At 35.1% G+C, this 15,878-nt stretch overlaps 1 protein-coding gene across 1 annotated transcript in view; it reads left to right on the top strand.

Annotated features, from left to right (window-relative positions):
* The window catches only part of Pard3b (par-3 family cell polarity regulator beta), an 864,914-nt gene that overhangs the window by 498,653 nt on the left and 350,383 nt on the right, over positions 1–15,878 (top strand). The window contains exon 16 of the mRNA XM_013520665.1: positions 11,361–11,405. Within this exon, the coding sequence (XP_013376119.1) occupies positions 11,361–11,405 (45 nt within the window). The remainder of the gene's footprint in view (positions 1–11,360; positions 11,406–15,878) is intronic.

Genomic DNA, 15,878 nt, shown 5'->3' with positions numbered 1-15,878 from the left:
ACTCAAAAGATCAACTCTTTCCAAGCAACATAACTTTCTCCTGCAGATTTTATTTTAAAAGTGTAGGAATACAAAGATGTGAATCTCCCAACAAGGTAAAAACCAAAGGTGAAACATATTAGAATCAGCAGGGGAAGACGTTTCAAATTTACTATAATTATATTTCATATATTCAATACTTAGAGGAAAATCAAACTTATCAAATAGAGACCCAAACCCTAACTTTAGAAATTCAAAGTTCCATGTCTGAGATGTAAAATATGTTGCCTGTAATTAATGTTGGATTAGATATTGCAGTGGGAAGGCAAGTAAATATGGAGACATCACAATCGAACTGTAAAAACTGAAACAGGACAAACACACACACCAAAATGAACAGAGAACTATGGGGCAATTCCAGGTGGCCCAAGGTACATGGCATTGAATTTGCTAAATGAGAGAAAAAGGGGAAGAAAGAAAAAAGTGTAAAGAAATAATGGCTAAGTTTTATGAAATCTAGCACCTTAGAAGAATTTCAATAAAATTTTAAGTATAAAAATGAAATCTGTGCCAACACACATCATAATTAAATTACTCAGATCAGGATTGAAAAGGAAATCTTAAATATACCTGCAGAAAACAGTAGTACCTAGAAATAGAAATAAGAGCCATGCTTCTCCTAGGTAAAAACACAAACAGTAGACCACTATTATTAAGATACTGAATGAAAAATACTATCTAAGTAGAATTCCTTAGCAAAAATACCTTTCAGAAGCAAGGGACAAATTTTTAAAAATTTCAGGCATACAAAATCTGAACGAGTTCATCACCATAAGACATGTATACCATAAGAAAGATTACCGCCTTTCAGGCAGAAGAAAAATGATTACAGAAAAAAATAAAGCTCTTTGGAAACAAAGGAAACCATAAGTTATAACTATTTGCATGGATATATTTTAAACTTCCTTATTCAATATATTTAGGGTTAATTGTTTAAATAAAAATAATGACTGTGTATGGAGTCTATAAGATATAAAATTATAATGTGTGACAGCAACAGCACAAATGCTAGGAGGGAAGACCCTGAACTATACCTTTGTAAGGTCTTTATATAATACAAGAAGCCTATATGATTTCATAAGAAGGAACACTATGAAAAGTTGTTTGTACACTATAAACCCTAAATAACCACTACAATAAGACAGTGAGTTGTAGTTAATGATCCAATAAAGGAAAATAAAATGATTATAAATGTTCAGAATGACACTCAAAAATAATAAAATAATAATCAATAAGTTTAAGTATACTGAAAAGAAAGAAGATAAGGAAAATGTAAGAAAGAACATCTGGAGAAATAGACAATAAATACCAAGATGATAGATTTTAACTCAACCATATTAATACCATATCAGATGCAAAGGTTGGAACACAAAAATAAAAGGTAGAAATTGTCATACTGAGTGAAACATAAGTCACAAAATTATTAAATATAAAGATATAAGCAAATTAAAAGTAAAAGGCAGGGAAAAACAATAACCTGATACCATAATTTTTAAAGAGATGCAATAGCTATATGGATATCAGGTAAATTAGATGTAAGAAAAATATTACAAGAAATAAAGTGTCATTTCATGATGATAGCAGTGCTAAGTCATTAAAACAATATTATCATTTTAAATATTTATGCACTGAATAATAATGCTTCAAGATATGAGACAAAAATTCCTATAAACATAGAAGAAATAGACAAATCCAATGTTACAGTGGAAGATTTTAACATCCTTTATTAATAGTTAGTAGAACAAGTAGAACAAAAAGAAAAGTAAGTAATACTGTAAAATACTTCAACATTATCAACCAATCTGACCTAGTGGAATTTTCTTTTTTTTTTTTTTTTTTTGGCACTGGAAATTAAACCCAGGGTCAATGTACCACTGAGCTACATCCTCAACCTTTTTTTTCTATTTTTTTGAGCCAAGATCTCCCTGTTTTGTTAAGCTGCCCCAGCCTAGGCTCAAACTCTCATGTCTCAGCCTTCAGAGTGCTGGGAGTGTAGGTGTGTGCTACCACTCCAGGCTCTGATATTTATGGAATATGCTATACAACAACAACAGAATATACATTCAAGTGACCATAACACATTTAATAGGTTAAACTATATTCTAAACTATAAATACATCTCAAAACTTGTCAAAGGATTAAAGTTATACTATGTATATTGTTTCATTACAGTGAAATTAGAATTCAACAACTGAAGACACTGTATTAAAAAGTATTTCAAGAATGTAAAGTACAGTATTCAATAATACATAAAGAAGAAAGCAAGAGAAAAATTAGAAAATTGTTTGAACTGAGTGAAAATGAAAATACCACATATCAAAATGTGTGAGATCAGAAACAAATTGTGGGATGCTCCTGAGGGTGGTTGATAACACTGAACTCGGTAGAGTTAAGAAGAAAGGTCTTAAATGGTGCAAGCTTTCACTTCAAGCAACTAGAAAAATAAGACTAATTCAAACCAAAATACACAAAGAAGAAACAAGGAAAATCAGAGGAAAAAATTAGTAAGCTAAAACATGAGACAAAATCATTGAAATCAAAGTCTGCATTTGGTAAGGTCAATACAAATGATAACCTACTAAAGTAACTGATCATTATAAAATCAAATGAGACATGTGAGCATTATTAAGATAGACTTCACTACATGGTTTTCAGTTACTAAGAGGCTAATAAGGCAGTATTATGAATAATAAATTTGATAACTAACAAGTAATGAACAAATTTCTTTAAAAATTCAAATTATCCATCTCTTTCAAGAAAAAAAAATAGTCTGGCTAGCCCTGAAGTTAATGAAAAAATTAAATTATAGTTAATCACTTTTCCATAAAGGAATCTCCAGGAATAGATGGCTCTTCTGCTGCAGTCTAGCCACTTGTTAGGAAGACATAATTATTTTGTGGAAAATTCCAGGTAAATAGAGGGAGGAATACTTCCCCAACTTATTTCATGCAGTCACCATTAACCAGATATAAAGACACCATAAAAAGAAACTTTAGATTGATTTTCTTCGTGAATTGGTACAAAGTGGCTTTTTAAGTTATTTTATTGCAAATTGAGCCCATCAATATATTAAAAAGTTGTACAAGTGGAGTTTATTCCAGGAATATAGCATTTGAAATCAATTGATTTGAAATGAATTGGTTTAGCATTTAAAATCAATCAATATAAGTCACACATTAAAACCATATGATCATATGATCACATCAGTTGACCCAGAAGAAGTATTTGACCGAATCCAGTATCATTTAATAAAGGGCAAATTCCAAAAATATTATTGAGGAACAAAGTTGTAGTATAATTATATGGAAAAGAAAGAGAATCATAAAATACAAAGTCAAGATCATGTTTACATCTGTGGTGCTTCCAAGATAAAATTTTACATATTTTCTTTAAAAAGTATAGTTTGTACTCACCATTAGGTTTATTGTTTCCCTGTATACCTTACACACATAGGATGAGTATTTCTTAGTTCTCTAATATTTATTACAGGAAAAATTTAAAGCTAATATTTTTGTTACTGGCATTTTTCTGAATATCACGTAACAGAAAGGCATTTACTTACTTTGTTCATGGCTTTGGTAGCTCATAACATTTGCATATGGAAAGGAGAGATTTTATATCAAGTATTCAATTCTTTTGGAAATGTGATATTTTCTATAAACAAAGGGAACTGCTATTTCAAGTGTCATACCATGTGAAGAACAAGTGTGATTCATGCAAACAAGCCAAAAAAAGTAGATAGGAAATAATACCCAGCAATCAGTCACAAGTAATTCAGCATTAGAGAAAGACAACAAAATGTGAGCAGGCTACCAATCATGTTTTCTACAATCCTACGGTTCTGCACTATGCAAAATACAAGTGAATTTATATTTATTCTAGACAATTGTATCATATTTTGGTCTTTACTTAGACCAATGTCAGAATCAAGATTCCAGTCACCTTCTATCCCTCACTATCCAGGAACTTGTCTGTAGATTGTGCTGCAAGTTATTTACACACATTTGTGCTACATCAGTCATATAATTACATATATGTACACACACCACAGTGAACAGTTGCTTCACTATTCGTTTAGAGCCCTTTGCTCAATGGGCATATCCAGATTGCTGTCCTTTCTTTATTCTACATTCATTCATTAAGCTGATGTTAATGAGTACATACAGAGATGCCCGACATGATTCTAGGCTAAAATGGAAAAAAAAAAAAAAAAAAGCAAGATCTACATCCATTAAAAGTGTCCATAGCTTAGTTTGAAACAGACCTATATACAAAAATATAGGATAGCTGCAAACTGTAGTCCCTAAAGGCAGCCTGGAGCCCTGGAAAAGATGGCATTTAAAAGTAGTCCTGAGGATGGGGCTGGGGATTTAGCTCAGTGGCAAAAGCGCCTGCCTGGCAAGCGCAAGGTCGTGAGTTCGGTTCCTGGTACCGGAGAAAAACCAAAAAAAAAAAAAGTAGTCCTGAGGGATTGGGCAAATTTCCATTACAACCAATAAGAAGTTGCACATCATAGTCAAAAACCTACTGCTGATGTGCTGGAGTGCAAGAGCCCAGCAGAAAGTTGAGATGTGAAAGACAGTTGTAAAACTGTTTCTAAGCACCTCCTTCAGTTAGGTTCCATGGGCTTTTATGTGCTATACCAACTATATGTTGTCTTATCCTGTGAGCATTATTTTCATCACACAAGTAAGTTCAGTGAATTTTTTTAATTTTAAACAGTAATAAAAGAAAAACAAACAAAAGAACAATAGCAGCATACCAACCTCCCAAACATAAACAAAACAAAGCAAGAACATTAAAAGTGATACAGGGTTTCAAAACAAAATGCTAGGTATTAACAGTGGTTGTTGTATTACATATTGTTATCTTCAACTGGTGTAGGAACCACTAAGTTTGAAAGTGTCTCAGAAATTAATTCACATGTAATTAGCATCAGAACCCAAGTCTCTTGATGCTTGAAGCTTACATTGGTTCACACTCCTGAAGCTTCCTACCTGCTTCCCAGGACTAAATGTGTCCTACATATAAATGGTTGTCTTGACGGGTATGGCGGCGCATGCCTGTAATCCCAGCAGTCAGAAGGCTGAGGCAGGAGGACGCTGAGAGCTCAAGGCCTGTGTGGACTACAAAGTGAGCTCAAGACTAACCTAAATTGCAAAGTAAGACCTGTCTCAAAAACAAAGCAAAACAAAAAAATGGTTGTCTTTGTCCCCGCTCAGACTGGTTTAAGTTCTCACTCATTTAAAGTTCTTTGTGTTTTAATAACCCCCATGTCTGTCTGACTCTTCTGTCTTCCTAAAATATATTTTTGTTCTTCTTTAAGCTATTTAACACATTTTCTTGTATCAAATATATTATTTGTATTTCTTCATTAGACCACAGATTTATGTAAGTGATTATTTTAAGAAAAACGGTGTTTATTGAAAGGATTCAAAACAAATGAATCAATTTGGTTTTTCCAATACTCTTTAGCATGCCAGGGATATAGCTCAGTGGCACAGCACCTACCAGGAAGAGCAAGGCCCTGAGCTCGATTCCTGGCACCAAAACAAAAAAAAAATCCAATACTCTTTAGTGAGTTAAAGATATATGAAAAGTACTCGATTTTTACAACTCTGATTTAAGACTTCTTAAGGGTTACAGAAAAAGAAGGGAAAATTTGAAGGCATCAGTGGTGAGTGGTGAATGTATGGACAGTTGGATAATGGTAAGAGGCCGGGGCCCTCGTATCCTGTGTCACTGTAGTCTTGAGATGCGCTGTGACAGGGGAAGGTCTGTGCTGCTGTGTTCTGATTAGCTTGGTGTCTGAGCCAGCAGAACATCTGGAATGGAGCCTGGTGCTTTTGGGGAAGTTTCTAAAAAAGATAATGAGATAAACCTTTGCATAGTTATCTTGTACTAATTCCCTAGCCACTCTTTTTTTTTTTTTTTAAAGCAAAATCCTTATTTTAGTTTTGGTTTTGTGTATGTGTGCACACTCACTTGTGCATGTGTGCATTTTAAAAAGATAGAAGAAATTTTAACACATAAGAATTCACAGTGCTGAAAAATCAGTCTCTCTAAGGAGAAACTGTGGAAAACATTGATGTAAGAAAACACTATAAATTAAGGCTGTACTAGTTCATGGTTGCTAAGAAGGGAACTTAATTTACAACTAGAAACAGGTTTACATTCTTTAGAAATTCTGGAAATCAATCAGGGGCACAGAAATTGATCTGCTAAAGGAGAGAAAAATTGATTCTTAATATTGGCAACTACATCAATTTCAAGTTCTGAAGAAACAACTCCTGAAAACAAATTTATTAACCATTAAGGAATTGGTTGACATTTGGTTATCCAAAGAGAACTATTTATGGCTTCATTAGAAGAAATATTTTTTATTGTAGAAAACATAGGCTTCAAGTCTGCAGACTCCATTATGTCAGATATATGAAAATGAAAAATTAAGTGGAATAGTGGTGCTTATGTTAAAAAAAAAAAAACTAGGCTTGCCTCATATTTTAGAGTGCTACTTGGCTTCAGAGTATTTCAACATGAACTAGTGGCACATTTACATATTCCCCCATTGGAGACATTGTGTTGTTGCTCTCAGAAAGGATAACTGGAGCTGATGGCAATTTTTATCTGAAGCGATTTGCGCATGTTAGCAATATACCATATCCTGTCAGCATAAGAAGAGCATATGGGGCCCATTAACTCACCAAATCTGCCACCATTCTGAAAATTTTTATTAAGCAAGTGCAGTCCCTAATAGTCACTTATGTTATGGAATGCGTGTCAAATGCTATCAATAAGCAAGGGAATTGTTTTCCCCTAGTGAGAAAGCATTTGAAGTGTATAAGAAGGCTTGACAAAAGGATAAAACACTTTAAGTGATCGTTATATTAGTATAAATGCACCCTACTGGGAAGCCATGAGCGTATTATATGCATTTTAATGTTTGCCCCTAACAAGTTCTCAGAGTGCCATCTTGTTCATAGATATTTTTCACTCATATTTTCTTCCTCTCAACTCACAATGAGCCTGGTTGAAATTAAGTGGAAAAATATAGCCTTCTTAGGCTTTTTAAAAAGTACTATTAGCAGTTGGACAGTTCAGCTTCAAACACTTATAACCAGGAGAATTAGAAATATAGGCCATTGGGCTGCTGTGATTCCCAAGCAAGTCTTCCAAGTCAAAGCACATCCTCTTTATTAAGCACCTTGTGGTAATTAAATCAAATAGTGTCCATTGATCTTGTGTTGAATGTCAGGAGACAGGAGGTTAGTGTAGAAATCCCATTATCTAAATAAATCCAGAGAAACCTCAAAAGGGTCAAGTCCACAATGCCCCCTAGTATTTAATAATGGCTATAATGAAAACAATGGTCATAATAAAAATGTCTGTGAACTGCATCTTTAGAAAGACTCAACTTTGCATCATATCCCTTCCATTACTGTAACATGCCTTGCAGATATTGAAGAGCAAGTAGTACTATTCCTTGGGTAAAACTGAAGGATAGAGAGAGAATTATAATAAGTGCTTGAGACTTAAAAAGAAGAAGAAACCGAAGAAAAAATCTGCCATCTGCACCAGAATAAAAACCTATACTCTTGCTCCTTTTAATGTTCTTACTTGATGCTTTTGGTACTGTGCTTTTTAAGAATAGATGATCTTTCTGATTCCAGACCAGTTTCCTGTGTCTTGTAAACAAGTCTTTTATTCTAAATGATACCCTGTCATAATTCATATTGCTACCACTCTAATCACTGTGCTATCTAAATATGATGCATCACAAGTGCCAGCCCCAAGAGATAATGTCAATAGTAGCTCTAAGGTGATGTGGGTTATAAAGGAAGTTGAGTTTTAATTATAACACTTGCCATTTTAAAAAAAAACTTGGTGTTGCATATAATTTTACCTCATTTGCTACTGTTATTTAAATTGCTTCTCAGCATTAAGCATATGTATAAAAGATGAGTGTTCCAAATTTAACCTTTTAACTAAAATGTATTCTATTAATTAAGTCATTACAGTTCCCTCTCTTTTCTATTATGTTTATTCACTTATCTTCTGTCCTAAAGATAGACATCTGTGTCAGTGAGTATTTTGGAGAAAGACCTTTAATTTTTATGCCTATCACCCATTTGGATTTTTCATACTGTTTTTAAAAGTAGTTTATTTTAGTGTTCTAAAGAACTTCAAATTGTCAATTCAAATAATGATAGGTATTCCTACCAGGAATAATAGACATTATTCAACCAAAAAGTTGAGAAGTTCCTTGTTAAGCTTAATGTGACTGAGGAATTTGCAACATTTAACTTAGGTTGGATTTTTTTTAAAAATACAAAAATTAAAAATTGAAAGCCTTACTTTATACTTTATAACTATGCATAATATAACCACATAGCACTCCGTGGGGTTTTTTTCTTTTCTTTCACTTCAAGATGAACTAGAGCCAGGTAAATCAGGAGGCACTGTAGTATCTGCTTTAGTCTTCTATCTTCCAAGAGATGACATGTAGAAGAACCTAGTGCCCTGCTTAAACACAGTATATTCTTAATTATTCTCTATTTCTTTATTATTTTGAGAAAGTAAAATATAAACATCACAACCGTCACCACATCCACCACCTTTCCCACTTCCACAGCTTCTATTTATCAGGAGTTTTCATCTGAAAATTGGGGATCTGGCCCTGTGCCAAGTGCTTTGCACTGTTTTTTTGTTTTTTTAACTTGGCTCCCACAACTCTCTGTGGACTGTTTGGATCCCCATTTTCACAGGGGGAAACTGAGGTTAAGAAGAGCTTTTAACTTGCCTGGGAAGCTGGCACTGAACTCACAGTTGTGATTATTAGCTATCAGTTTGTTCTGCCTACTATTTGGCATCACCTTACCAGCTAATATTTGTTAAGCATGTGTGACCTTCTAAGTACTTCTCTTACCACAAACCTGCAGAATAAGCAGTGCTTTCCACATGTTAGATGTGCTGAGACTGAGGCACAGAAAGTTAAAATGACTTTTTGAATACTTGTTAAAAAAACATTAAACCTTTTAAATTAACAGCACAAAACTAAGTTTTCAAACCATGATCTTAATTCATAAAGATGGTTTTTCATCTATGAAATAGGAAATGAATAGTTTAGCTCAGACCCTTAGAATTGTAGATTTATGATCATGCTAAAGAAAATGATAGCTAACACTCATTCATATTGGTAACTCTAGAAAGATTTCTATTGCTAGCATATATACTAATGAAGTTTCCTAGCATATAAGTGTTTGCATGTTTCTTATATTCAATTCATACTACTTATTATTCTTCAAATGTCTCAGATAGCAATTCTTGTTTGAACCTTATCACAAATGTAGTGGAATAAGAATGTCATTGAGCTCTGATCCTTCCACATAGGAGGTGTGTATGTCTCTTTTTCTGTGACATAGGGTGATACTTACCTTTAAAGGTCATTTGATAGTCAAATTAATTAGTAGATACAAAGTATATAGGACAAAAATATAGCTGCTATTTTTATTTTTCATTGATTTCCATTACTCTTCGTCTTATGTTATAGAGCCTACTACAAGTGTGTTCTAGGCATGGGAGGGACGGGCTTTGGCTCACCAGAAGTGCCTGATAAATGCCATCTGACTTGCTTCCCAACTGGAAATACAACAAAAGTCTAACAGAAATTTTAAGCAGTTCAGAACAGAATAATCATAGACACATAAAGTTTTTATCTAGAAAGTAAAGACACAGGTATCTATGAAAGAAAGGCCAGGGAAGTGGAGAGATTATGTACAGTAACAAGGTCAGTTAAATATGACTGAGCGTTCTGGGGAGCGGAGGGACAGCCATGCGACTGGGACCATCCAGTTAAGAGAAAGGGAGCAAGGCCTCCTCATTAGCAAGCTCCCCTCACCTAGCTCCAACCCTGAGCTCCAGAGTTTGATAAACTAACAGACAGTGGGACATGGTAAACAAATGAACAGTTTTTGTTAAATATTGAAGTGGTTTTCTACCCAGAGGTGATTAAAGATTAAGAATTTTGTATCTACATACATGAGGAATATGAGTTCGTAGTTTTCATGTATTCTTCTCCTGATGTCAACGCCAATAGCAGCCCTATGGGGGGTTCCCACCTGGGAAACCTCCCTCTAAGCCCTAGTAAAGCTTTCCTAGGATCAGTATTATTCCATAAATGCCCAGTAGAATTCAGTGAGGCCATCTGACTCTAAAGTTTCCTTTATAAAAAAGTTTTACATATATTCTTTTTTATTTTGGAAAAAGTGTTATAGGGCATACACTCTTTTTTAGGAAAAAAAAAATAGTTACTAGGCTACTGCTATTATTTATTTCTCCCTTTTTAAGCTTTGGTAATCTGTGCCCTTCAAAAAAAGTTTCATTTTCCTCACTGTTAAGGCAAAAACCCTCATTTTCTAACGGATGCCCTGAGTTATGAAGCCTTGCCTTCTCGCTTTTGAAAATAGGTACTATTCTCAGCCTTGTGTGAATCTCAGATGCTGTTGCCTTTCCAGTCTGGGGTGGTTCTTTGCTAAGACTTGGGCTACTTATCTCATACACATGTGACCATCAGTATTCAACTGAAAACGTGAGGGGATTCTCAAAAGCATTAGAATTTCAGACATCTGTCTTCCTGGTTCTCTGTCCTGTACACTCCACCTGCCCTGGCTTCCCTGGACATCCTGCACCGCGTCCTTAAGCCAGAGACATCCCTGGCTTCTGCCTATGTGTCCCATCCCTGTACTCCTGTCTGAACACTTTCTCCAGAGATCAAGCTGGGGCTAGAGAAACTGTAGGATTTACTGCATTTATTTTCTATCTCTGGGGAGTCGCTGACTGTCCTTTACTGCCTGACGTCTTATCAGTCAAATGCCACTATTTCAAGTTTTGTCCAGTGTTTTAATTGATTTGGGGAATTCTAAATCTTTTTTCTTTTCCTTCATTTGGAGCAAACACCAAAACCCAGTCCTTGAGAATGGGATATATGCTTTTTATGCTCAACAAGCTTCTTTGTGTATTACACATCTCTAAGCCCTTGAATTTAGTTTCTTTTCTTTTAAGTATAGAAGCGACAATCCAGCTAAAAGAATGTATTAAATAATATTTTAAAATATTCATGATACATCTAAAAACATATTTCTTCATAGCTGTCTTTATAAATGTCCTCAGGAAAAATGAAGTACCACAGTATAGGCCAGAAGAAAAACTATTCTCAAATCTTTGCCAGTAAAAGATTTTACTTATTATGAATATATATGTGTTTCAAAAAATGTCTGATTTATAAGCAGGTCTAATCCTTGTCTTTTATTTCTTCTCCTTAGTACCAGATGAAAGCAAAGTACACTCATTGGCTGGACCCAGACCGGGTAAGAAATTCCTTGTAACCAACTTTCTATTGCTCTTCCTGGAAATCTCTGTCTGTGTTTTAGTAGCAGTTGGAAGTGCTTCTACCTGCCTGTCACTGAAAGGCTTTCTAATTAATACATGAGATGTCTCTGACGTCCACAAAGATGAATTATTGCTTGGCTGTGTGCACAGTGGCATAATGTATGCTGACTCAAAACGTTTGAGAGGAAAGAAGAAAGGATTCCAAAAAAATTATAAATACAAAATTTAAACTTGTATGCTAACTGAATACTTAACAACCAACAAAGGTATAGAAAACCAGAGAAGTTAAAAATTCTTTCCCACGATGACTTTCACATTAAAGCAGCAGGACAGAGAACTCTAGAGTAGGCAAGATGTGGTCATTTCTTTCTCCTAAAAGGGGAAATAAAAGCATTTCCCTGCTGCCAAAGAGGGCTGTAAGAGATGACTATCTTATTGCTCTCTTCACTCAGGAAGGGGCGCCCGGATATTCCTGGGAAGCCCACTACCATCTCTCGGTCTCCAGGACTTTACTATGTAAAAGGTCCCTTTCTGCCTAAATCCCAAGCTTTCCCTTTATTACCGAACAATCTGCCTTCTCTTCCTTTGCCCTTGCTTTCTCATTTATTTACATTAGTTGCAAACATTTGAAGCTACCTACTAAGCTTGCAAATACCACAATAATTCCTTTCCTCTAGGGGCCCATTACTTTAGAGGAAAAAAATATATCCATTTGGTTCTTAGAATTGCTACTCCACACAACAGAAAGGTTGTGATTTGCTGGCATCCCTCCGCTTCTGAAACAAAGCAGGCTCTCCCATCCCTGAGCGTCTCCTGTGTTTATGTGCCAATTATGTTTTCAGCAGTAAGTGGCCTCGATGCCTCATTACCTCCATCATGTTTTAGGGCAAAACCATTTTTTTTCCCTTTTCTCCTTTCTCCAGATTCTCCAGTGATAACAGCAGGAAAGAGGTGGTTCACAACTCTTAGATATTTTTCGCCATTCTTCCTAATAAAGAGCCTAAGAAGGTTAGATCACTACGACAGAAAAGATTTCTGTGGGAGTGATGGATTGCCATATGCTGTGGGTTCCTACCATGCTCTTCCATTAAATTCCATGCTACTGGAAATATTTTTAGGGGCTTGAGAAGGAGGTTTTCTTGACTGAGGAACCCTAAGAATAGCCTACCTTATTTTCATCTTAATGCATGGTCCTGGCCATAATTCTCTTACATTAAGACCTAAAATTAAAACCTTTTCGTGTACTTGCATAAGATTCAAATCTAAATAATCCATGGGCTTTTACGAATGTTTATCAGTTTGGTCACTCAAATCATATCCTAGTCTTAGGTAAAATCTAAACAAATTTACTGATAGCCAAAAATGAAAAGCTATTGTCAGTCTTTTTAACTGAGAACATTCTCATTTTAGTGTAATACCGTAATACTTCAGGGAAAAAGGAATCACCAAATGGCAAGATTTTAAAGCTGTCAGGTAGATTCTTACAAACTCCACAAGGCAACTTTGCTTTGGCTCGTAGATAGGAATAGTACCAACATCCTTCCTACCAGCTGAGCCATACAATTTAAATATAACAGGTTTAGTTTTGGGTTCATATCTTCTTTTCTTTTTATTAGTATCTTTTTGTAGCACTTAATTTTCACCTTCCTTGTGTGGAGTTGGTAGGTGTACATAACATGTGCCAATTCCTTTCCTTCTCCCCTCCCCATCCCTCCATCTCTTGATCCCCTTCACATTTGAGGAAAATCTTTCTCCTTACTTTCTATTATGTGTCTTTTATGTTGCTCTTTATTTATAGTTGAGAATGTTGTAAGGAAGGTTTCTATTTCTAATGTACTGTCATTCCAATTCATTATTCTTATATTTTAAAGTACTTTTATATCTTATCATTACACCATTCAGTTCATCACTGGGCATCTGTGGACGCCAGTACTAATACCCAAAAACAACCAAAGACTTAATAATTTTGGAACAAAAATTTCATTTAATGAAGAGTGCTAGACAATCACTAGAACTATATACTCTAGTGTTACCTTAACTGAGAACATTCTGTAAAACATTAGAAACATTTTTTAGAAAATATAAAAAACAATTAAAGAAAAATGTGACTACATTTATACATTTTATGCACCAAGAAAATACTCTCCTTCCATTTCTTGCATCTATTTCTTTCAGAAAATCAGTCTTAAATTATAACGATCCTTAGGAACTCATCCTTCACATAAATGCAGCTGTCTTATATATGCTGTCTTTGAGTAGAGGCATTTCTCTTCCTTGGCATTGGTGACAGGAGTATAGAGGTGCTGAGGATTAAGGATCCCTTTAAGTCTGGTGTACAGGATAATTGGCTTGGTTACAGAATAATTTTTAAAATTCACCTAATGTAAAACTATGGTCTCAACCTTGTACTGGCTGTGGCCACTAACCAAGTTACCAAGTTGAGTGTTAACTTGTAATGTTCAATGGTCCTATTTTTCTCATCAGTGTTAAAAGGGATTGTGCAACTTTTGGTTACAACATCCTTTCTCCTGAATATTTAAGTAAAAAACTGATATCTTTTTTGCTAACAACAACAACCCCCTAAAAGCTCTATTTCTTTCTCTAATTCCAGAAATGTGGGCAGCTTTAATACTATCCAAGACTATCAGGAAATTAAATTAAATTGTACGTGCTGACCTAAATCTCTCATCCATACACTTATTTGGAATGATATTCAACATTTTAATAAATTCATCTGAGTTAAAATTTCTTCTGAGTCAGCTACTTAGTGCACAGAAAGCCAGTTTTTGCCAAGTTCCATTTATTGGTCTGGCTTGGGTACATCCCAAATTTGTGACAAGATTTTTGGCATCTTTCCCTTGGCTTAATCTTTAAGTGGTTGATTCCTCAGAGCTCAGAAAAAAATCAAAGGCCCAGGTAAGACAAGTCTTTCTAACATTTTTGGACCCAAATACAGTGTCCCCCCCCAACCCCTTGTGGAATCAATCTAGTTTTCTTGAGATTCCTCTAATGACCTAATGTGGAAGCTTCCCCTAACAGTGCCTGGCATCTCATTACCTTGGCAGGGAAAAGAGTAGGATGATCTTCCTGTTGACAATCTTGCAGGGCCTACTGCACACATGAGAGGTGTTATGTCTAGGAAATGGTGAGACCCACCCAGAGACATAACAAATCAAATGCCTCTTGTTCGGTTCCTTTAAGAAAAAGTACAAGTTTCACTGAGCCTTGAAAAACCAAAAGTATGTGAAACCTCTTTTCCTATCTCACTAGCTGAACCACAGGTCCTAGAAATGCAGGGATGAGAGGGACAGAAAAAATAATTTAAACAATGAAACAATTTAAATATTGAGGGGAACATAATAATTCAGAGGAAATAACATCAAATTTGGCATTTGCCTTTTTAAAATTATCCTTCAATTTTGCTTGTACTCAGAGTCAAAAAGTATGTCTAAGAAGGAATTTTTGTTTTTTACCTTTTATATGCTGAACAAAGGCCTAAACCAATAGTTTAATGGTTCTCTACATTGTCAGAAAGACCTTATAAATTTTACTTTTCTGAGTACTGTATTGTCTTCTTTTTGTTGTTTTGATTTACTGCTTGGGACTGTTTTAATATGTATTGACTGTCTGCAGAGATCCTTGCTGACCCAGCTCTTTAAGATGATGCAGTACTGAGGAAAGCCAAGGAGTTCTTTATGAGCTCTGACGTATTAATTAGCAAAATGGACTAAAAAGCTTTCCTATTTCTGTTTTAATTTCTTATATTCTCAAACACCTGTCTATATAGCTGTAAAACAGGCAAGTCCGTGAAAGTAATGGCTGGCACTGAGTCCAGGCCTTTCCTCAGACAAGTTTATCAATTAATGAGCCAGTACTCTTTAACCAGCCATGGGGGTAACTATGAGCAAGGTACCATGCAGCCACCATGTTTGGCTGGATTCCTAACTCAGTTTACTGATGAGGAAAGCAAAGCTCTGGCATTCACATACCTGATCCCTCCGCTGGTCACTGTAGGGGTAGGGTGTGAAGGCAGACACTGTGTGGTAGAGCTCATGCTTTGGAGCATTCATGGCCTATCAGCACATGCCGAATAATGAGGATGTAGGAGTTAGACACCATATATATATCTAGTTCTAGGTGAAAGATGTTACATGTATGCATCAAGGTATCTGATAAATTCTCATTTACCTTTTGTAAATTCACCTGAGCAAGGAACACAATAGCTAAATTCTCTGTCAGACTACTATTTTCTTTCTTCATCAATTGGATAAGCGAGCACAGCATATATCTGTCTGGACAAACATCTTTACTGGTACCTTTAAGCCTCTGACATTTCTTACATTGGATAAATATAGTTTTTTTTTTTAATTTTTATTTTAAAGATAAAAGGAGGGGAAACATTAACAGACATACAACATTTTACAACATATCACAAGCACAATACAGACAAC

Source organism: Chinchilla lanigera, unplaced genomic scaffold (genome assembly GCF_000276665.1).
Source record: "Chinchilla lanigera isolate Chin_1 unplaced genomic scaffold, ChiLan1.0 scaffold00056, whole genome shotgun sequence".
In the NCBI taxonomy this organism is placed as follows: Eukaryota; Metazoa; Chordata; class Mammalia; order Rodentia; family Chinchillidae; genus Chinchilla; species Chinchilla lanigera.
This window is presented reverse-complemented; position numbering and strand designations above follow the sequence as displayed.